This window comes from Condylura cristata, unplaced genomic scaffold (assembly GCF_000260355.1).
Source record: "Condylura cristata isolate star-nosed mole 26May11 unplaced genomic scaffold, ConCri1.0 scaffold00001, whole genome shotgun sequence".
Taxonomy (NCBI): Eukaryota; Metazoa; Chordata; class Mammalia; order Eulipotyphla; family Talpidae; genus Condylura; species Condylura cristata.
This window is the reverse complement of record NW_004567102.1, coordinates 75,536,806-75,560,741: the sequence shown is the minus strand read 5'-3', so window position 1 is coordinate 75,560,741 and position 23,936 is coordinate 75,536,806. Positions and strand designations below refer to the sequence as shown.

Genomic DNA, 23,936 nt, shown 5'->3' with positions numbered 1-23,936 from the left:
GGGGCGGCGAGCAGGGCGGGGAGGCTGGACGCGGCGCCGCGGAGCTCGTGGGGAGGCGGGAGGAGGAAGAGGACAGAAAAGTTTGCACAGGAAGGAGCCGCCTACAGCCGACTCGCTCCCGCCGGCGAAAGCAGCCGGGCTCGGAGCCGGGCCGCCTGCGGTGCCCGTGAACCTGCCCGGCGGCCCCTCCCCCGAGGCCCAGGCCCTGCCCTGGGCGGGGTGGCAGCCGCGCGGACCCTCCGCCCGAGCGCTGGTCACCCAGCCGGGGGCCGCAGATAAATGGGGCGCGAGCTCCAGGGGCTGCTTTGCAAGCTCTGGGTGAACAATACCATTTCCCCGGGGGGCCCGCGGGTGGGGGTGCCGTACGCACACTCCCCGGCTTCCCCATGTTGGAGCAGAAGTGATCACGCCCAGTTTACAGAGACGCAGGGCGGCGCAAAGGTGTAGTGGACATGCCGGTGGGTTGGTGGCAGGTCTTGGCGTCCCTCTTAAGTCCAGTCACCTCTCCTCTCACCCCAGACGCCCTCAAAGCCCTTTTCTGCCTCTCACGTTGTCTATTCCTAGATTGCTCTGTGAGTAGACTCAAAGGTCGTACTTTAAGCACCGGTTTTCAGAGAACTAAATAAATAACGCAACTGTGATGTCTGTCAATGCGTTCTAAGGGAAAGACAGGTCTCCCGCCACCTTGGTTGGATATTTAAACACTGGCCTGGTAAGCTTTTGCAAATTGGGCAGTGGAGATTTCCTGGTTCACCTGCTGACTTCCAGAGCTAAGCTTCATTAGTTTCACTCTCAGGCCCCCAAGTTATGACTTGCTGAGAAAGAATGTCCTGGGGTTAACCTACAGGCTATATAGATAAGGAGCAGGTGGGAGGAGGCCTGGAGGGAACAAGGTTAGCAATTAACATTTATTTACATGCATGCCCATATTCCAGGTGCTTTGCACAGGTTGTAGCTTTTAATAAGAAAACAGAAGGAGGGGCAAAAAGAGGGGGTGCAAGCTAAAGAGGCCCATTAATGCCCACAAAAGCTTAGTAGCTTCTAGTTTACAGTAATAGCTCACCCCTGGTTATTTAAAAGGCTTTCACGTGTCAGTCTTCCAGTAACTCTGGAAAAGGAATGATTATTCCAGCTTTGCTGTGAGAACTGGCCAAAGGCAGGTCCACTTCCACAGTCAGCCAGAGTTGCCTGGCCCTGTCCTTGCCTTCTTTTCACAGCCTCTTACATTTCCACTACTCCAAATGTTCCTTTGATGCCTTGCCTAGCTTGAGGCAGAGAATATTTCTGATTTCATGGATTTAGTGCATAAGTCATTGACAGGAATAAAAGGACACTTTAATGGAGACCCGGGTCACGGTGTCTCTTACCATCATTTGCTACTCAGTGTGGAGTATTACCTGCTGGTGCTGTTCTTAGTCCACGCATCTATCCCCTTCCTTGGTAATAAGCATTTCCCCACCCCACTGCCCCGTGTCCCCTCGAACCTCCAGAAAAGGAGCAAGTGGTCAAGAGTGTTTATGCTACACAGGGGTCAAGTTCAGTAAGCCAAATGGGTCTGCAGGACATTTGACAAGTGTGCGCAAAAGCAATCTTGGATCTCCTACTTGGTGAAAATAAATAATCAAACATTTCAGAACACATGGCGCCTTCCCCGACTCGTCACCCAGTTCTTGGACAATTCATCATTGCCACTCAAGTCAATAAATCCTTCTGTGGGTCAGCACTAGCTAGGGGCTCCATGCCCTCTGGGAACTCCACTCTGTGTTCCTTCATTCTTTTCCCTTTCACAGAGAGATTCTAGAGAAGGGACAGTCAAGCGCTAGTGCCCTGTTCTTAGGGTGCTCTGTCCCAGTTGCTCCTTCCCTAGCTGTGGTGTTTTTCTGCCCCTGTTGTTATACGGAGCTGCTGGGGCCAAGATCGCTTTTGCCCACACTCGTCAAAGGTCCTGCAGACGCCGTGGCTTACTGAACTTGAGCCTTGTGCAGTACTGGGCACTCTTGACCACTTGCTCCTTTTCTGGACTCTGCTTGACTGGTTTCATCCTGGGGTCCTCCAGCCTCCTTGTTCCTCTCCTCTTGGAGTCTCTCTTTACCATTTGGTCTACATTGTGCTCCCCAGGGCTGTCCAACAACAGCCCTCTTCATTTCACACGTGACTTTCTTTTGCCGTGGGAAATCTTACCTTTAGCTTTGAACCACATATAACTCAAAATCTCCGCCTCTCACCACTTCCAATTTCCAGTGTCCAGATGCCTGCTGGGACTGCTCATTCTTCTTGATGTTTCCCTGGCCCTTGACAGCCAGCATTCCCATGCTGAACTCTCCATGAACCTTTCTTGCCCTTCATCTACAATAAACCTCTCCAGAATCCGTTTCCTCCCTTCTACTCCCTTCCTCGTCTTTCGCTGGAGCCTGTCATCTACAAGCTTCCCCTAAAGGGAGAGCTTCTCTGCTTTTAGGCCCACTGCTTTCCACTCTTCCCTTGTCTTATACCTAGCTGCTCTTCCAAAATGCTCACACAAGACTTTGCTGCTCTGCATTTATATACCCTCAAAACAAATAGGCACACGCTACACCCAAGTGTTTATCCCTCATTTGACATAGCATGCTCTACCCTGCCCCAAATGTTCTCCCTGCCTCTATATATTATTTTGCTCTCTGGGGTGCACACTAATTGTAGCTCGCTGTTCCTCCTCTCCTAGTACCTCTGCCCACAGCATCATTCCCCACCTTCTCTCATGTTGCTTAACTGATTATCACTCTTCTTCAAGCAAGAAGAGAGTGTCTTCCCAATGAGTTTTCCTAACACCTCCCCGGACTTCAAGATGGACAAGTGGACCTTAATCGCCTGCTCGTATCTCTATGCTGTCTCTTTTCACACAGGATATGGTGGTTAGGACAATCATGTCTTTGCCTCTCCCTGTGAGCTACCTCATGGCAGCAAGTGTAGGACTTGCCTGTGTTCTCCTTGCACCCTGGTGTGTGGGCTTGGTGAACTCATGAATGAAGTCCACTTGGGGGGAAGATGTTAAACAACCTCGCTGGTCGGCAGAGCAGTGACAGAACCGCAGTGTACATGGAAAGCCCAAGGTGAGTGCCCACTGGTGTGAGGTAGAGGATCACGCAGGCTTCCAGAAGAAGCAGCACCTGAGACGCAAAGGCTCACGGGAAGGGAGCAGGTACGTGGACACCAGCTTGAGGAGGTGGGGGCTCCCAGGAGACTGGGTGTGGCTGAGGATGGGAAGTCCAGGGGGCGAGGTAAATCCTGAGCCTGAAAAGATGGGCAGAAAGTGTCCCTTTTCTAACCCCATTATGTCTGTGCAAGCCTAAAATGATTAGATTCATGTTCCACTGGAGTTTTGCCTATGTTTTGTTTGTTTTGCCTGTCTCAGCCTTACTGTAAGGTTTCTCTTTCCTTAGCAAGCAGTGGACAATATTTTGACAAACACTTAATAAAAATAAACCCTTTCACAAAAGAGAATGAGGATATCAGTTCAGCTTTTCAGAGCTAAATGTTTCGAAATGCTATTAGCTTTTTTAGTCAGCTATTTTCATTAAATTGCATTTTCATTTCTGAACAGTTAAAAATGAAAACTAGAGTTGAATTGCACATCTTGGTAGATGCAATTTTTAAATTTTTTAAAGACTGGTTTATTTATGCATACAAGAACTGAGGTACAAGCCAAAGCTATGGGGGTGAGAGGATTCCCCAGAGACAGAGTGGGGAGCAGAACAGGCAGATCGACGAAGTACACTGCTGAGGGGAGCAGCGGGCAGACAGGAGAGGTCTGCCACGCCATGTGGGTCAGCTCCCTGGCTGGGGATTGAACTCATGCTGCAGTGATTGTGGAGAGCTTTATAGTATGTTGGGCTTTAACCCCTCGAGCCACCAGGGATTTTTCCAACCACCATTGATAACCTTCGGACTATCAGGTAACTGAAGTTTCGGAGAACAAAACCTCGAATAGAGGCTGCTATGGGAGCTGGACCTTAGCAAAGCTCAGCTCGCCTTGCTCTGGAGAGCACCCATGGACGACCCACGAACAGCACTCATGGAGGGCACCCATGCATGTAGCATGGATTCCCAGGCCCCTCACCCCTCACCCAAAGGACAGTGTCTCCCTTTGCCCTCACTGTGGGCCCCTCCTGAAGGACAGCAGATTGCAAGGGGTCTTTGTGTATTCCAGCTTCACTTACGGAAATAGTTTTTATTCGGAGACTGTAATATTAGTGTAAAGCACTGCCATTTTCTTAAATTAGATATGCCAGGGAGGCACAGGATATTTTGTACCTGATGGATATTTCATGAAAGCCTTGCCAACCAGACCTCCGAAAGACACTTCTCGAATATAATACCAATCCCCTTCCAACTTGGATTGCTTTTGTGGCTGTTTTAGTTTTGTTGTCTTCCCCTCTCTCTTCCCTGCCCCGTTTAACAGTCTCCACTTAACAGTCTTTATATATAAAACAGGCACCAAAAATATAGCAGAAAGGTGTTCCTAGGAAAAGGCTTTTCCAAAGTATATGACATTATAAATGAGTCTTTTACTGCCTTTTATTGACAATGTTTTTCTTTAATATATGTAGATAAAATCACTCTGAGTCAGAGAATCTGAATCAAAATAAAATTTGAAAAGAAGTGGTGAAGATCAAAATGGATGATGATACACAAAGGAAATGAAATAGCAGGCAGGCATCGAATCCAGGTAATAAACAGAGCTTGGTAGAAAGGAAGATAAAGAGCTCTAATACAGTGGGAGCAGACCTGCATTTTACTTATTTTGTGAAGAAGAGCTGGGGTCTAAGCCAGAGGTGTGGAGGGTGAGAGGCTTCACCAGAGACAGAGTGGGGAGCAGAATAGGCAGAGTGACTGAAATCCACTGCTGAGGGGAGCAGTGGGCAAGACAGGAGAGGTCTGCTGCACCATGTGGGTCAGCTCCCTGCTGTCATAGTGATGGCCCTAGACTTAACCTGTAAGCCACCAGGGAGGCCCGAGAGTAGGCCTGCATTTTAATTCATGTCAGAAAAAGAAAAGGACAAGAAAAAGTAGGAAACTTCTATTGATGACCCCTAAAGTGTCTTCTGATCAGAGATTGGGCGAGTCTACGAATTATATTCATCTGAAAACTGAAAACGAAATTCTTTCAACGAAAGGCTGATGCTGGCTCAGAGTTTTAAGTGCAAATCATTATTTCACTCAAAGGTATAAGCTCCAAAAGGAAATCTTCCTTTTTCCCTACCTTTTTGCCTTGCGCCCTTCTTTCCTTCTTCTCACTCTAAATTTGGCTAAAGTGTCCTATTATGCCAAGACTTTGTGCTAGGCACAGAGATAAAGGGATCTCTTTCATCTCAGAAAAATAGCCCTGAACTGTGGGTGCATAACTACCACAGAGGAACAAAGGAAGGATCCCCCACCCTTTCTGGATGGGTGGGCTTTAAGGAAGAGGACACCAGAAGAGGACGTAAGGAGCAGAGAAGAAGCCTGGGCAGAGGGAGACGCCAGCTGGAGCCCAGGGGAGAGAGAAGTACGAGTGAGTGTAGCAGCATCTTGCAGGTGGAGCAGCATGGGGAGATGAAGCAGAGGGCTGCTTAGTATTCAGCAGTGGTAGCAGGATCACAGTCGTCTTTTGCTTCAACTTTGAGACCTAAATTTGATAGCTAAGTGATCTGATACTAAATTTGTTGAGTAGTTTTGAGAGTTGAAAAATAATATAAATGAAGTGCTAAGTGTCATTGACTGCTCTACCCTGGGAGTTCTGTGCAACATTCTAAGGTATTGGGGATATGGATTATGTATTTGTATGTCTATAAATCATTCCCAGGATTCCTTCCTGCTCCTGCTCACACAAGAATTTTATTTATTTATTTTTAAAGATTTTATTTATTTCTGCATACAGAGCTGAGGTACAGGCCAAGGGTGTAGGGGCCGTAGGAGGATTCACCAGAGACAGAGTGGGGAGCAGATACATGAAGTCCACTGCTGATGGGGAGCAGCCGGGAGACAGGCGAGGTCTGCTGTGCCACGTGGGTCACTCCCTGGCTGGGGATGGAACTGCTGAAGCCACAGCAGCTAGCTTCCTAGTGCTGTGCTTTCACCTGGTGTGCCACCAGGGAGGGCCCTCACACAAGAATTTTAGCAATTAATTTTAGCAATTTAGAATTTAAGCAGATAGGAGGGGACTCTCCCAGTTAGTAGCTACTAAAGTCAGCTACCAGCTGACTCAGAAAGCCAGCCACAACCCATTCCCAGTAGGGATTGAAAGTATCCAGCATGGCCCTCCCTGGTGGCGTAGCGGGTTAAAGAACAACACTGAGAATCTAGAGCCATTTCTGCATGAGTTCGATCCCTGCCTGCCCAGGAGGTGACCACATGGTGTGGCAGACCTCTCCTGACCCGCCCGCTGCTCCCCTCAGCAGTGTACTTTGTCGATCTGCCTGTTCTGCTCCCCACTCTGTCTCTGGTGAAGCCTCTAACCGCCCCTGAACCTCTGGTCTGCACCCCAGTTCTGTATGTACAAATAAATAAATCTTTAAAAATAAAAAGTATCCAGCACACCTAGAGATTGAGTTCTCCGTATTTCAACCCTCAAAACACTAAAAGTCAGTGTGTGTGTGGGCGGGGAGGGGCAGGGGGAATGCAAAATGGCACAGACACTTTGGGAATTAGTTTGACAGTGACTTATACATTGAAATGTGCACTTACTTTTTGACACAGCACCCTCATTTATTATCTTAGGGAAATGAAAACTTATGTTCATGCAAAAATCTGACAGTAAATGTTTATTGTGACTTTATTCATGATCTCTAGGAAATCAAAACAGCCCAGATAAATACATCCGTGGAGTAGAATACTGCTCAGCAATATGAAGTTACAAATAAATGCATATGACATAGAAGAATCTCAAAGGCATTAAGTGGAGTAAAACCAGATGTAAATGGTTGCATGTGATATATTCCAATTCAATAACATTCTGGGAAATGCAAAATGGTAGGAGCAGAACACAGAACACTTGAGGGAGTAGAGCGAGGGGGGTGACTTTTTGGATAATGGAATTCTACATATCTATTGCAGTGACAACAATTGTGTCAAAAGTCACATAATTAAACACAGAAAAGGAGGAAATATTACTATGTGTAATTATACCCCAAGGAAATGAATTGCCTTCCCTTTCCTTCCCTTCAGGCACAACCCAGCTTTGAATGGCTAAGATTATCAGCAACAGAAACCTATTTATGGTTTGCCCTCAGCTTAGAGACTTTTCTGGTTTGGAGGACTTGTATTCGTATAAAAAAAGAATAGAGACTGTTAAAATGCTCTATGTGGCTCTAGGAAGGAAAGGTCTAACCTTCCAGAAGGAAATCATATGACTTTTTGTCGCTTTTTTTTTTTTTTAAATAAAGATTTACTTCTTATGCTGGGGTGGAGGCCAGAGGTGCAAGGGTGAGAGGATTGACCAGAGAGTGAGGTTTATCTACTGAAATACTGCTGAGGGGAGCAGAGGGCATGGCAGGAGAGGTCTGCTGTGCCATGTGGGTCAGCTCCCTGGCTGGAGATTGAACTCCTGCTGCAGTGGCTGTGGAGAGCTTCATAGTGCTGAGTCTTAACCCCTGGCACCATCAGGGAGGCACTTTTTTGTCCCTTTTTGATGTACCTCCAGCTGCATGGCAAGAGATAGGAGAAATCAAGCCAAATGAAAGCAGAGATCAGTTTAGGGTTGGGTACCCTGCCTGCTTCAACCAGAGTCTTGTCTGCCTGTTGTGGTGATAAGGACGAGGATCGTACATGAAAAGTGTTCTTAACAAACTGTAACTGTGATGAGTAGACATGCCTGCTTCAGTCATCAGACTCACATTTTCTCAATTTGGAGGAATAGGTTCGTTCCTACAGCCATGCAGGTTATCTGTCTCGAAAGTCCATGTGCTCACCACTTGCTATTCAGGGCTAGGCCCGTGGAACAGAATAAGGAAGCCTAAATGTGCCAAACAGACCTAAATCTTAGTCTACCATAAAGGCACTATCATAAATCAATGGAATTAATCCACAAATGGTATTTGAAGATTTTCCAAAATGTTTGGAAACTATCTTTAAAATCTTCCTTTGACAGATTAGCTAGTATAGATACATAAACTATGACAATGGGTGAAAGAAGTTTTAAAAAATTACAACCTGAAGGGCCTTCCTGGTGGTGCAAGGGGTTGGATCCCACCACTATGAAGCTCTCCAAATCCACTGCAGCAAGAGTTTGATCCCTGGCCAGGGAGCTGACCCACAGGGTGCAGCAGACCTCTCCTGTTTTGCCCACTGCTCCCCTCAGCAGGGTATCTCAGCAGACCTGATTGTTCTGCTTCCCATTCTGGCCTGCACCTTCTTACCCCCTGCACCTCTGGCCTGTACCCCCATTCTCGAATGCATAAATAAATAAATAACATCTTTAAAAAGTCACAACCTGTGAAAAGGAAAAAAATATGGGCTAGAAAAATACTTTCTAGAAATGAAGTAATGGAAAAACTCATAAAGAAAAACAATCAATAGATTTGACTTCACAAAATTTAAAAACAATATTGTAAAGCAATTGAAAAACAAAACAAAAAGTAAATTGCTTTCCAGAAATATTATATCCAATTTATATATTACGGTTCACAAAACTGCATCAATTTACAACCATGTTTTCAGTAGAGAGAGAACCCTTCATACGCTACCAACATTAACTAGAAAACCTGAGAAAACATTTTTAAGTTGACAAGAAAGACAATGATAAGCTTCTGTTGTTATAATTAGCATTTTTTTAAAAGTCTAGTGTCTGTACACCTGTTTGATATCTTTATTGGCCATTTAGATTTCCTGTTTGGGAAATGGCTGCTCATGTCCTTTCTTAATTTCTCTATAGGGATTTTAGCCTTATTGATTTGTTGGAGCACTTTACAGATAAGGAGGAACCCATTTTTTCCCCATTCTGAGAGAAAATATATTTGCTCAGTTCACTACTAGCCTGTTAGTTCTATTTTACATTTTTTATTCCTATGACTAATGGAATATTTTTTCCTTTTCAAACTAGTTGTGTCTACAGGAAAGCTACTGATGGTTTACATTTTTGTAACCTATCATTTTACTGAACTCCTTTTTTGTTCTATGAGTTTTCAATTGACTCTTAGTTTTATTTTTGGTCTATAATAATATCATATATAAAAAGGAAGGAGAGACAGTGAGGAATAAAGACGGGAGAGTGAAATTGTGGTGGAAATAAATATACCTTTTCTTTATTCTTATAGGAATAGAATAAATTTCACTAGACTTTCACTATTAAGTATAAAGTTGACTCTTGGTTGGATGTAAATATTAATCATTATCTTAGGAGACACCCTTCCACTCTAAAGTTTTTTTTTTAAGGAAGTATTATGACAGAATATTATTCCTATATATCAAAAATGGTAATAGAATAAAATCAAACATTTAAACTTCATGTAGATGAAACATTAGCAACACCTTATTTTCAGTTTGAGACCAAACAAACAAATCCCCTTTGATTGTTTTACCTGTTGTGGATATAACTTTTTTTAAACAGTCCTTTGATTTTTCCTTTGGGAAATACTCTGTTTTAAAAAAATTAACTATCCACATGGCACAGCAGACCTCTCCTATCTCCCCATTGCTCCCCTCTGCAGTGTACTTCATTAATCTTCCTGTTCTGCTCCCCACTCTGATTATTATCCTCTCACCACCCCTGCACCTCTGGGCTTCACCCCAGTTCTGTATGCATAAATAAATAAATCTTTAAAAGAAATTAACTATATTGAGCACCCTCCCCCCCATCCTCACCCTGGTGGTGCAAAGGGTAAAAGCCTTGCACTATGAACCTATTGGCAGCCACTGCAGCACTAGGGAGCTCTATTCCCAGCCAGGGAGCTGACCCACATGGTGCAGCAGACTTCTCCTGTCCCATCCATTGCTCCCCTCAGCAATGCTTTAAAAAAGTGCAAATGGAAAAATCCTGTTATTCAACATTTTGAACAAAAGGAAGGCCGTCCTAGGAGTTTCTCATTTGTTATGTTGCTCAGCAACTGATACAGTATAATTCTGATATGGATCTTGCCTTCAAAAATCAGCCAGAAGATTCCATAGATGTTTCTGGAAACTTGTAAGCATGTTTCTTATTTTTTTTTCTTAAGCCCACTATATTTATTGATGAACAACTGCATGATTTAAATTTTAAATTTTCTGTGAAGAAAACTGAAGAACCTAAAATATCAAGAATAAATCTTTTACAGACATTTGAGTGTCTTTTCCTTTTTTTGGAATGAAAATTTGAGCATATCTGTGGTCAGAGAATAATATGGGCTATCCTGATCATCACAGAATATATGGAATTCTTCCTGGTAAGTTCTCAAACTATCAGCACCCATGGATGAAGAGGATGTGTTGAGACAGGAACTGGAATGTGACCCCCACCTAAAGATGTCAAGGTACTGCCGTGTAACACACGCCACATCGTTATTGCTCAACAGGATCTGTCCTGATCATTGTGTCATGATACAATTTTTGCTAGCTCTTTGATTGTCAGGCTCTGGTCATCTTAGGAGATTGTAATCATTTTTCTGTTAGATTCTGTCCACATGACTGACTCTTGACATCCTGACTGCTATGATGGTCTAGCTTCAGCTATTCCAGTAAATAGCCTTCAGAGTCTAGAATGGAGCCAATCCTCTGTCTGCTTCTTGTGAATATTACTTGAAGCTTCTCAGTCATCCTTACAGGTCCTATGATGACAATTTAGAATGCTACCACCCCATGTCCCAGTGCTTCCTCTCCTGTTACTCAAGAGCTCTATAAATCTGTCTCCTCTGCACTTCATCACTGCTTATATCTGGATTCCTTCTGTCTTCCCATTGGACTCTGATTCTGGGAAGGGAAGGGAACTTCCCAGAGTTCTTGAGAGCTTGAAGACTTTTATATTCTGGGTACTTGACTCATGCTAAAACACAGTTTCTCTCACTGTCTACTTAATTCAATTACTCATCCTAGAGACAGCTGTTAGAGTTTTAATTCCCTAGGAAAACCTTCTCTGACCCACCCCGAGACTTGACTTGAGGCCCATGCCACATTTTCATATGGAACCCATACTCCAGTTTACAATATCTGGGCAGTCATTTGTTTAATGTTCATATTTGCCACTAGAAAGTAAAGCATAGGAGGGATAAGACTGGGTGTCTTCTCTTGCCTTAGACTGTTGGGCCAGTTCCTTGCCTGGTGTCAAGTAGAGACTGAATAGATATTGTTTGCCCTAATGAAATAAAGGAGTAATGACTAAGAAGTGGATGTTAGAGTAGATTTAGAAACAAACTCTGTGTGTGTATGTGTGTGTGTATGCACACACCTATGTGTGTATACATAGATGTATTGTACATGTGTGTATACAATATACATGTACACATGTGTGTGTAGACATGTACTCATATATATGTATATATTTTCCCTCAGTCACTTCGACAAATCAATCTGAAAACCAAAAAGTATGTTGTACCGAGCAAGGAAGCATATGTGTATGTGTGTGTGTGTATATATGTATATATATATATATATAATTCATATATATTATTTATATACACATATATAAATAATTCAACTCAGACTGCAACATATGTATTTATATGAAATCTCAAAGCTGCAATATATGTGTATATAACCTTAAGTTAAATTACAATGAATATTCATACATATTTACACACACACACATATATTCTTCTGAGGTCCTAAATGTGAATCAGGACATGCCACTTGCCTTAGTCCCCCCTTATTTATCTAACATATATAGGACTAGTCTACAATGATTACTTAGATGAGGGTTAATACGAGCTTTACCTGATTTAATTCTCACAACATTCCATATAGACCCAGCACATAACATGCGCTAGATATTATAGAGCAGCACCTTTAAAAATCACCTCGCTGTAATCTCGAAATTCTTGCGATCATCATGATGGCAATCCAATCACTGCTATTCTAATGCACTTTCCTTGGCTCACATTAATATAAATATTTCATCTAATCTCTTTGTATATTTTTAGTACTCATTATCCTGTGCCTCTAAGTTCTCCAGGCCTGACTTATCTATTGGTGCCTTGGGCACAGTTCCCAGACCTACAGTACTTGTAGGCAACGGTTTACAAAAATATTTTCATTTCTCCTAAAATCTAAAGAGGAAAAAAGAATTTTTAGGTTAAAGAAAAGGTTTCCGTAGGTACTATTAATCTATTTGCCTTTATAACAACAGAGGCATGGGATATATTTTATCATATTTTAAAAACTTTTTAAAAAAAGATTTATTTATGCATACAAGAACTGAGGTAGCGTCAGGGGTGCAAGGGGTGAGAGGATTCACCAGAGACAAGAGTAGGGAGCAGAACAGGCAGAATGACAGAAATACACTGCTGAGGGGAGCAGCCAGCAGGTCAGGAGAGGTCTGCTGCGCTATGTGGGTCACCTCCCTGGCTGGGAATTGAACTCATACTGCAGTGGCTGCGGATGGCTCCATAGTGCGGTGCTTTAACCCACTGCACCACCAGGGCGGGCCCATGTTTTGTAATATTTTAATGGGTGGAAGTGCCCCAGGAAGACAGCGGTGACAGGGCCCAGAACAGCTGGGGCAGCAGGTCTTCTCTGCGGTGGTTTTTCCTTAGCTAATAGGAAGGAGAGCAAGCGTACCGGAGCAGGCTGCTTACTGAGAAGGACCTTGCAGCAAGAGGGCAATCTTGCTGTTCCAACTCTTTGCTGGGGGAAATCAGAAGCAGTCAAAATAGGCCTCCCGCTCTGCCTTCCCCGCAGTCTTCCTGGGTCCATGTCCCGGTTCAGGCACTGGGCAGCTGTGCTCCGCCGCCCACCTGCTCAGGTGCCCCCGGGCGCTGGCTGTGAGCGCTCAGTTTCCTCTTGGCGCTGAGTCTCCTCTTAGCTGCCAGCCTTCTTGGGCCTCTCCAATGCCCCGTGTTTTCACACAGCTTCGTTTCTTCAGCATATCCACCTTTGCTCTCCCCTCTTCCTTCTCTTCACTCATTCTTGCACTTGGCCTGCTTTACTTCACCTTCGTTTCCATTTGATGCTATTATCTTTGTTTTGTTTCCCTTGCTTATTAATTTTCTTCAAAGATTTATTTATGCATACTGAACTGGGGTACAGGCCAGAGGTGCAGGGGGTGAGAGGCTTCACCAGAGACAGAGCGGGGAGCAGAACAGGTCGACTGACAAAGCACACTGCTGAGTGCAGCAGCGGGCAGATCAGGAGAGGTCTGCCACACCACGTGGTCACCTCCGGGGCAGGCGGGGATAGAACTCATGGGGAAGTGGCCTTAGCTTCTCAGTGCTGTGCTTTAACCTGCTGCGCCAACAGGGAGGACCTCTCTTGCTTTTTTAAAAATTATTACTTGTGTACTCTTGGGTTATTTGTGTCCTTTCTCCTTCTTGCTCAACCCTCAGGGCCTGCTCCTGGCGCCCCACTCCCTTTCCTTTCTCTCTTCCTCTAGGGACCAGGCCCTTCCTCCCATTCCTTCCCAGACCTGCAAACCCCACACTGCTCTAGTGGCAGGTATGGCCCTCAGCATCAGGGCCCCTGGGGAGCAGAGGTGAGGTGCACACGAAGCTTTTCTCTCCCAAGTGGGCTTCCCCGCACAGGTACTTATGTTATTCATTTCTTGCTGAAGACTTTGGCAAGCAGCAAGACGGAAGCCTAGTACGTGGGCCCTGGGAGGCTCAGCTGTCTAAGCACTTAGAAATTACCTGGCGCCCCCTGCCAAACCCTTAGTCCCCTCAAACCCTCCCTAACCCCCACCAGCACAGGAAAGACTCTCCTTTGTTTCCTGAGAAGCCAATCTGCTGCTTTTGCAGTCCAGCCTATGCTCTCCCCACTGGCTTGGCAGGCAAACTGAATGGCCCAGGCTGGATTAAATGTTAATAAAACAGTCCTTAGCAAGCTGTTAGGTTCTCCTTTGGTTAAAAATGCTCAACAAGTCAGATGCTTCCCCATCTTCAGCTTCCCCTAGGGTGACAAGGGTTTGGGCAGAGGGTGTTGAGACTTTCTGTGGGTGTTGAGAGAAACACTGCCTCCTGTGGTCAGTGGGTGCCTGCACTTGTCTGGGGCATTTCCCCACAGACAACCTGAGGTTGTGACACGAGTGATGTGGTCGTCCTGCAGCCACCTCAGCTCTTACTGCTGTGCTGGAGTCCTCTGAGATATGTGAACCCCCAGATCCTTGGCACAGAAGCCCTGCTGCAGGGAACCACTCAGGCCAGATTTCCTACTAGGTTCTCGGTGCCGGGTATTTCTGAGTGCCTAGGAAGCTGAGCCTCCCAGGGGCCCATACTCGAGTGGGTCCTGTCTGTATCCCTCAAGCATCAAGGTCACCCAGGAAAGACAAACAACCTTTCCACTGGCCTAAGAACTTGGCTCCACCTACTTGTATTTGCCAGACTAAGAGTCTTTCTCTGAAGCCCAAAATGGAATCAGGACAAGAACAACTCATCCTTTAGTCTCCCCCTTATATATCATATATAATCATACTTGCTTATCCTTAGGTAACATTTAATACGTGCTTTGCAGAATTAAATCCTCCTAACAGGCCAACGAGGAAGCTGTGGTCTCACCAGTCACATAGAACAGGTGTGAAACTGGGGCCCTGGGAGGCTGAATGACTTACCCAGGTCACTCAGCCCTGTGCAGAGAGAGGAGCTGAAACTGGCACTCTGAGGGGCCATGTGCCCAGACGGCCTCAGCAGCCTTCCTGACCACCTCCCTTCAGTCCTCCTACTCCCTGCCCCCAGGGCCAGAAAAGCAGGATTTTACTGCTCCACAGCACCTGCTTTCTCTACCACGAAGCTGACTTATTTACCATATAAAGACTGCAGGGGTTCAGTTTGTTTTGAATGCTTTTCTTCTCAGACAGAGACTACTGATGTCAGCTCTGAGGCAAATGTTTCACTTCCTCTGTTGTCCACGTCAGAGGAATTCTGGGAATGGTTAGACAGGGTGGTGGCGGTCATCCAAGTCCCCTGTGGAGATCCAGAATGTGTCCCCAAGAGCCTCACTCAGCTATCAGCTCACCCGCAGAGGCTAGATATCCCTGAGGGCATCCGCTGATCCCTCCCCAGCAACAGAGAGGGGGCTGGTGTGGCTCTGTCCTGCCTGCTGAGAGCACTGGGCTGTGTCCCTGTCAGCACAGTGCCAGGTGCCCTGCATTGAGGCACCCTGCTGCTGCAGAGACCAGGGCTCATCCTTCTGCTTTCTCCATCTGCACTTCAAAGCAACCTCAGAAAAACAGGCCAGATCAGGATCCCCTAACCGGGGATTTCACTGGGCACCCAGGACCCACAAGGCCTTATAAATGAGCTACAGGCACCTGGAGAACCTGTTGCTTCTCAAACTTCTGCATCCTTTATTAAAAGGTTAGGTTCATGGGCCCTCCCTGGTAAAGCCACTTCAGCATAAGTCTGCCCCGAAGTGATCCACCTGGCACGGCAGACCTCTCCTGATGCCACCCGCTGATCCCCTCCGCAGTGTGCTTTGTCGCAGTGTGCTTTGTCGCCTGTTCTGCTCTCTGCTTTGTCTCAAATGAATCCACTCACCCCCACCCCCACCTCCACCCCTCTGACCTGTACCCCAGCTCTGTACACATAAATAAATAAATCTTTAAAAGATATATTAAGTTCATAGTTGAAGCCTTAGTCTAAAGTGGTTCTATTGCTCATTGAACAGTAGCTTTTAGAGGTAAGATTGTATCTTTTTTTTTTAAAAGATTTATTGATTTATTTATTTATAGAAGAACTGGGTAGAGTCCAGATGGGTGGGGGTGGGGGAGGGGCGAGAGGATTCTCCAGAGACAGAGTGGGGAGCAGAACAGGCAGATCTACTGAGATACACTGCTGAGGGGTGGAGTAAGTGAGATAGGAGAGGTCTGCTGTGTCATGTGGGTCAGCTACCTGGCCAGGGATCGAACTCAGACTGCAGCAGCAATAGTGTCATAGTGCTGAAACTTAACCCCTATACCACTAGAGAAGCCCCAAGACTAGCTTTTTCAAGTATTGTCTTGTAAAAGGAAAGTGTTGTTTAGTGCATGCAAGTGTTTCCACAAATGATCAGGTACTGAAATATTTCCTAGATTTCAATAATTAAAGTCATTTAACCAATGTGTTTTGAGTAGAATCTCTTCTCCCTCTTCATTCAAAATAAATCTATTTTTTATTCATTCCAAGTCCTCTACCAATGGCTCCTAGTATTCCTCTCTGTCTGTAAGAGCATTAAGGGAGGACTTTGATCTATTTTCAGGATTTCCTGCAGATTTTCTACTTTTGTGTCAAGGTTGTACTTAACTAAAAAAAGTCTTTGCCTTCAAATAAAATGATAAATGGGGCTCTCCCTGGTGGTGCAATGGGTTAAAGCATGGCATTATGAAGCTCTCTGAACCTACTACAGCATGAGTTTGATCTCCCACCAGGGTGCTGCAGGGTATTTCAGTACATCTGCCTGTTTGTCCACACTCTTTCTTTGGTGAATCCTGGTGAATCCTCTCACCCACCACACCTCTGGCCTATACCCCAGTTCTGTAAGCATAAATAAATATGTATTTTTAAATGATAAATGGTCTTAGAGAGGCATCTATGTAGATCAGAAGGTCTGATTAGCCCTCTTTAGTGGAAATGCAAGTGATCTATTGTGTGATAAAAGAAAAATGGTTGGAAGCTTTCAAATTGTGGGGTTCATTTGGAGCTGACTTGGTGAGAAGGCAGGGGTCCGTGGCTACTTTGTCTTTGAGAGGAGCTGAGACCAGGAGAACTTGGGGGCTGGGAGAAACTGAGACATAGAACAGTGATTTTAAACAATACAGGAACAGAAGGAACAAAACCGCGCCCAGGAAAATAGAAGTGTTTACTGAAATGGTGTTGAACAGCCCCCACCTAGAATAAGATCCAGCTACAGGATTATTAGGGAACAGAAAAACAGCCACCAGGAAACTTCCTGAACACCTAGTGACTAATCAAAAGTCTGGCCCATTAGACAACAGAAACTCTGGCAGGGCTGGAGAAAAAGGGCACCCCCACCCCCACCCCTCCGCTGCGGTGAGGTCTTTCTTCCTGCTTCCATAAATGCACACTTGTTTGCTCCATGTTTGGTGTGGAAGCTGTGCTTTTACGTTGGCCTTCCATTTTTAAAAAATAATATGAGTTAATTTTTACATAATTTTGTGCCTTTTTCCATCTCAGTTGTAATCCCCGTGGGCTTCCCGTCACAAAATCACCCATGTGCCATCACCACAGTCCAGTGCACTTCCCTCCCCCTGCCCATTTTTGATCCCATTCCCCACTCCAGCCCTGTAAAATGTCTCTGCTATATAGTTGTTCATTATTATTATTATTTTCTTGCCTGGTCCTTTATGCTCCTGCTATGAGGGAAACCATCCGGTATTTTTCCTTTTCTTTCTGGCTTATTTCACTAAGCATGATCTTTTCCAGCAGCTGTGATTCTTAACGGGCGCACACACCCAGACCCACCAGCACCAGCCCCGACATTCCCAACACGAAGATCATGACTCCTGTCCTCGAAAAGCTCCCAATCAAATGGGAGACTAGATCTTCATTCTCCTAATTGCTGGGCAATCAATGGAGTCCTGTGCTCATGGTTAAAGAAAGAGGATAGGGAGCACATATTAGACAGTAAGCCATCTAGAAGAGAATATAGTGGCAGGAAGCATCACAGAGGCATGATAGTCAAATTGACCCACTGCAGGATGAGAGGGATGAAGCAGGTGCGCCAAGAGCTTTGCCCAGAAAGCGTTGTGGTGGACACGTGAAGTTTGACTATACTCCATGATCATTCCAAGTTTCTGCTTCCTTCTCCAAGTCTGCAGATTTCTTTCTTTCCTTTTTTTTTTTTTGAAGATTTATTTATGCATGTAAGAGTTGGGGGGGGGGAGATAATTCATCAGAGACAGAGTGGGGAGCAAGAGCTGGGGGTGAGAGAAATCACCAGAGACAGAGGTGGAGTAGAACAGGTAGATCTACTGATATACCCTGCTGAAGGTGAAGGGCCTCACCCTGCATGGGGTGAGACAGAAGAGGCCTGCTACACCATGAGGCCATGATGTAGCTTGCAGGTTGCAGATAGCTTCATAGTGCTGAGACTTAACCCCTCCAGCCACCAGAGAAGCCCAAGCCCTCAGATGTATCACACACGCCTTCCTCAGGTTGCAGCGGTCTTTAGTCGCCTTGTTTTCCAGCTCAGTGTTTCTCGAAGCTCTTGTCCAGCCCAGCAACATCAACCTCACCTAGGACTTGGTCAGAAACCACATTCTCTGGGCTCAATGCAGAGTACTGAATAGGAAACTTGGAATTTGACCTGAAGCAGACCCACGGTTGACAGTCACTGGCTTAAACACTAAGAATGTTGGGGCTGAGGGTCAGCAGACCCCACTGCCTTGGTCAGCTCTCTGGCCTGGCAGGGACTGGATGCCTTGCCCTGGTTCTAGCCTGGCTGTCCGTTCCAGTGTTGTGTTTTGCAGCCTCGGGGCGGTTTCTGTAACCGGCTAAAAGGCCGGAAGGGCGCTCCACAGGTCCCTGGAGCAGCCTAGTTCCCTTCCCCCCGCTCCGCTCCGCCAGGCAGAGCCCGGGGATGTAGCCAAGTGGCCTCCAGGCTGGCTGCAGGGCAACCCCGGCCTCCACGGTCATGCAAATGAGAAACGCAGCCTTCTTGGGTCTTTTGGCCGCAAAGCCAAGTTCAGCGGCCCCTCCCACCCCAGCGGGGGAGGGTGTGCTTCTCCCGGGACTGTTAGGTCAGGTGACAGGGAGCGCGCTCAGCCAGACGCGGAAGAACTCGGGCCCTGGGCGGCCACGCGAGCGAGTGACATGGGGCTCCCGGTGCTGCCCAGGCTCGCGCTCCCGACGCTGCTGCTGCTGCTGCCGGCGCCGGGTCCGGCCCGCGGCGCCACGCGCTTCGACCCCACCTGGGAGTCCCTGGATGCCCGCCCGCTGCCGGCGTGGTTCGATCAGGCCAAGTTCGGCATCTTCATCCACTGGGGCGTGTACTCCGTGCCCAGTTTCGGGAGCGAATGGTTCTGGTGAGCGCACTCCCTCCGGCTCTGACCCGCTCTAGCCCCGGAGGCCGCCAGCCGCCTCTCAGCTGGCGGCGCTGGCGGCTGTGTGCTGCTTCCTCCCTCCGTTTTCACGGGTTTAGCTGTGCCTGGTGCTTTACTCTAAGGTGTTGTCTCTCCGGTTCGTGCTGAATGAACCTCAAGTTTTCTTCCTCGTGATTGCAAAATTGTCAGGCACTGAGTATGACTTCTTGATAGTTGCACACGTGATAATAATCCCTGCAAAAAAAAAAAGATCAGCGACTTCTGTAGTGTCTCTCTCTCTCTTTTTTTTTAAAGAATTATTTATTTATGCTTACAGAACTGGGGTACAGGCCAGAGGTGCAGGGGCAGTGAGAGGATTCACCAGAGACAGAGTGGGGAGCAGAACAGGCAGATCGACGAAGTACACTGCTGAGGGGAGCAGCAGGTGAGACCAGAGAGGTCTGCTGCCACACGAGGGTCAGCTCCCTGGCCGGCAGGGGATAGCCCTCTGCTGCAGTGGCTTGGGAGAGCTTCATAATGGCTTAGCTTTAACCCGTTGCCTCACCAGGGAGAGCCCGCATTTTTTTTTTTTTTTAAGATTTATTTTTGTACATACAAGATCTGGGGTGTAGGCCAAAGATGCAGAAGCTGAGAGGATTCACTAGAGAAAGAGCAGGGAGCAGAACAGGCAGATTGACTGAAATACCCAGCTGAGGGGAGCAGCAGGGGAGACCGGAGAAGTCTGCTGTGCCATGTGGGTCACCTTCCTGGGGTGGAGGGGGTCAAAACTCATGCAATCGTTTCATAGGGCTGCTTCTTAACCCATTGCACCACCAGGGAGGCCCTGGTGTGGGTTCTTCTTGAGTGGTGGTGCTTGGCCTCAATTACTGTCCAAGGAGATTCAGACTCTGGTCCCATTGCTGCTCTGCTGCTTCCTCCCAATTCGCAGTCCTGTCTGGAAGTCTGGTTAAAACATAAACTCGTGAGCATGTGAAACATCTGTTCATTTGGTCATGCACTGGCTCTTTGATATTAAAATATTACCGTGGCGGGCTCTAGGGAATTTTTAAAAAAAGGGTTATAGAATGTTTACCCACTTCAAGCCTTAAGTATTTATAGATTGCTCTGTGGAAGTTATAGCACAAAATTTACTCTTTAGATCTTACTTTTGTTAGCAAAAGATCACTGGGTCATACCGTTGCCATTCAGAATGCAGGCTTGGACCCAAGAGCTTGCCTCCACAAAGACTGTGTTCAGTAGCGAGTGTGCCAGCTTGGAAGGCCAGTGGAGCGGTTCTCAGAAAAGGCTGCTTCCCACTTTGGCCATGAAGGAAGACTATACAGGAAAGAACAATTTGGGAACAAGTAGGAGGAGAGTTTCTTCATCTGGGGTGCAGGGCATTCTAGGGGTAGTTGATCCCAAGACTGTTGCTAATATTTCTGGAGCCGCTGTGATACAGTTACAAGTGACTGGTCTCAGATAAGCATTACCAAGTTTGTATTTACCAAGTTTGTCTTTCCCTATCTCCTGCAATTCCCCCCTTGTTTGACAAGCTTGTCTTCTTGCATGCCAAGGAAAAGGGAGTTAAACAGCAGTTGTTGAAAAAGCAAGCTAGCACCCACCTGTCTCCTTGTTGACCCCCCACCCCTTTGCAGACACTGCCCATGTCTCCCTGCCCCCACCCCCATAAATAACCCTGCACTCTGCCAAAGAGCAGGAACATGATCTTTCGAAATGAGTCTGCTGCTCTCCTCATTTGTCAACAAATTAAACCACTTTCCCTCAATTTCTGTTTCCTTTTATTGGCAGAGGGAAACTGAGTCCTACGGTGTTTGGTATCTGCTGGTTTCTTTTATGTTAGTAGCTATAACAGCCCTTTGGTGTTCTTGGGGCACTGATGGTATCACCAACCTTGGAAAGAATGGAATTTTTTTTAAAGATGTATTTATTTATGCATGCGAGAACTGGGGTACACGCAGAGGGGTGAGAGGATTCACCAGAGACAAAGTGGGGAGCAGAACAGGCAGACTGACTAAGTTACACGGCTGAGGGGAGCAGCAAGTGAGACAGGAAAGGTCAGCTGTGCCATGTGGATCAGCTCCCTGACCGGGAATCGAACTCATGCTGCTGTGGCTACTGATTGCTTCATAGTGCTGAGCTTCAACCCCTTGTACCACCAGGAAGCCCCTGGAATAATTTTGCTAAACATTAGACTAGAGCATCACTGTCACTATGCCTCTAAGGAATGTGGTACAGTAACTGTTAAGGCAGGTCGTATTCCAGATTCAGGCCTCAGTACACACTGAGATCTATATTAAATGTACATCTAATCTCTGTTACACAAAACAGATTAAAGCCTTCAGGTACTGAGTTCTTCAAGGTAGACATGGCATCAAATACATGTACCTAAGTGTGTATACATGTACTCATGCACATGTTTACAGTATTAAAAAACAATTCACAAATTTTGAGATCTAATTGGCTTTATTAAATGATTCATGAGCTGGCCAGGATCTCATCTAGATATTGTGAGAGTCTCCGCAAAAGAGGGTATTTATAGACAGGAACCAGATGTGTTAAGGTTACTAGCAAAAGAAAAGATTGGTTCAGGTGAAATCATCTTCCCTGGGGCAAGGGGTGCTTTATCTGGCTGATTTGGAAACTCTACAGTGATTGGCGGAGGGTTACTTTTGGGATATTTTGAAACCACAATGAGATTAGATATTAAGTAGGGAGGACAGCATGAGGATAGCTGCGCTTACAAATATGTAATTATGTGCAGAAAGAGCCTCAGGAAGCCTTTTTGAGCAGTTTAAGTTCAGTGCAATGTTCAAAATGAGTATCTATAAACAGTAAGCTTGAAGGGTGACTCAGTATTTTATTATAACACCATGGTTCTTAATTTTGAGATTGTCTGATCTTTTCTCCTACTTATTTTCTGTTAATGATTGTAGTAGATGTGTATTTTGTTTCAGACATGTGGACTTCCTTTTGAAGTCTTCATCATTTAAGTTGCCAAGGAATTTCTATATAAAGACACATAGTATCTATTGTGATTTAAAAGTAAAGGAAGGCCCTCCCTGGTGGTGCAACAGGTTAAAAGCACAACATTGTGAAGCTATCCACAGCCACCCCTCTAGTGTTAGAGGGCAGGGAGAGAGGGGTACCCCTGAACTCCCAAACCTGCCTGCTCTCAATAGGTTCTGCCATCCGCCGCATCAAGACAAAACATGACTTTAATGAAAAAGCACTTTTTAATACAGTGAGTATATAACACAGAAGACAAAGAATATACTTTCTAAATCAAACTCCTGAAGTGACCCCTTTTACTTCCCTTGTGGGTAAAAGTCAGCCCAAAAGGAATTGGCCCAAAGCAAGGCCTGAAAGCCGCCATAAGCCTAAAAGCACCTCTGACCGGGACCCATAGAAAAGGGTCAGAAATGGCCAGACAAATCTGGGAGGAAAAGAACACAATCAAAATTAAGATAAACACGGCCATAGTCAATCTCCCCACGGGTCTCTCACCCACATCTGCTTCACCAAGTCCAGGACCAGAAGCAAGCAAAGTTTCTTTACATGTTTTTCTGTTCCATGTGGCTTCCTCAGTTCTCCTTCTGGCTCTCCATCCTGCTTCTTTCTTCTCCTTATTTCTTCTCTGCTCAGCTCCACCCACCTTCTGGGTGGGGCAGGGAACCTGGAACTTCTCCTTTTCTTGGGGACCAACCAGTTACACTAGCAGGAGTTCAAGCCCCAGCCAGGGAGCTGACCCGCATGGCGCAGCAGACCTCTCCTGTCTTCCCGCTGCTCCCCTCAGCAGAGGATTTTAATATATCTGCCTGTTCAGCTCCCCACGCTGTCTCTGGGGAATCCTCTCAGCCCCAGCATTTCCAGCTTGCACCCCAGTTCTTATATGCATAAATAAATAAATCTTTAAAAAAATTTTAAAAAGCACCAGCAAGTGGCTAGGTGGCATAGGATTTCCTAATTTATAAGCTGAGCTGATTTCACAGATGGAGTGTGAAAAATGAGAGGAGTTTTGATTACTCCAAAATTTTATGGTCAAGTTGAACTAGTGTGGGAAGTGAGGAAGCAACTGTGTTGTGTGAGGTGACTTTGGCAAGGGGAGCTTCCCAAACATGTGTGCTGTTTCTCTCTCCCATAGGTGGTATTGGCAAAAGGAAAAGAGACCAGCGTATGTGGACTTTATGAAAAGAAATTACCCCCCTGGATTCAAATATCAAGATTTTGGACCTTTATTTAGAGCAACTTTTTTTGATGCCAACCAGTGGGCAGATATTTTTCAGGCTTCTGGTGCCAAATACATTGTCTTAACTTCCAAACATCACGAAGGTAAGTGCATGCAACCTTTGGAAACACTGACAGTGGCTGTGAGCAGGGAATGTGATTGTTCTTTTGGAAAAGACACTGAAGTGGGGAATCCACATGACGTTGGATCATTTTCTTAGGAGCAACTGTAAGTGGCTATTGACATTTGCTAATAATTTTTAAAAAATACTATAATAGTTTATTTTTACATCATTTTGTGCACTTTTCCATCTCCAGTTGTAATCCCCGTGGGCTTCCCATCACCAAATCACCTGTGTGCCATCACCACAGTCCAGTGCACTTCCCTCCCCCAACTACTTACTAATAATTTTTTTAAAGATAGCCTGACTTTTTTAAATTTAATTTTGTTTTATTTTATTTTATATATTTTTAATTTTTATTTATAACAGTTTATTTTTACATCATTTTGTACATTTTTTCCCCATCTCAATTGTAATCCCCGTGGTTTCCCATCACAAAGTCACCCGTGTGCCATCACCATAATCCCGTGCACTTCCCTCAC

General features: G+C 45.8%; 1 protein-coding gene across 2 annotated transcripts in view; it reads left to right on the top strand.

The window, feature by feature from the left end:
• The first annotated feature begins 18,751 nt into the window (after positions 1–18,751).
• Positions 18,752–23,936, top strand: part of FUCA2 (fucosidase, alpha-L- 2, plasma) — an 18,157-nt gene continuing 12,972 nt past the window's right edge. For both annotated transcript variants that reach the window (XM_012731457.1, XM_012731862.1), the window contains exons 1-2: positions 18,752–19,090; positions 23,250–23,437. In XM_012731457.1, coding sequence (XP_012586911.1) covers positions 18,879–19,090; positions 23,250–23,437 — 400 coding nt within the window. In that variant the 5' untranslated portion in view covers positions 18,752–18,878. The remainder of the gene's footprint in view (positions 19,091–23,249; positions 23,438–23,936) is intronic.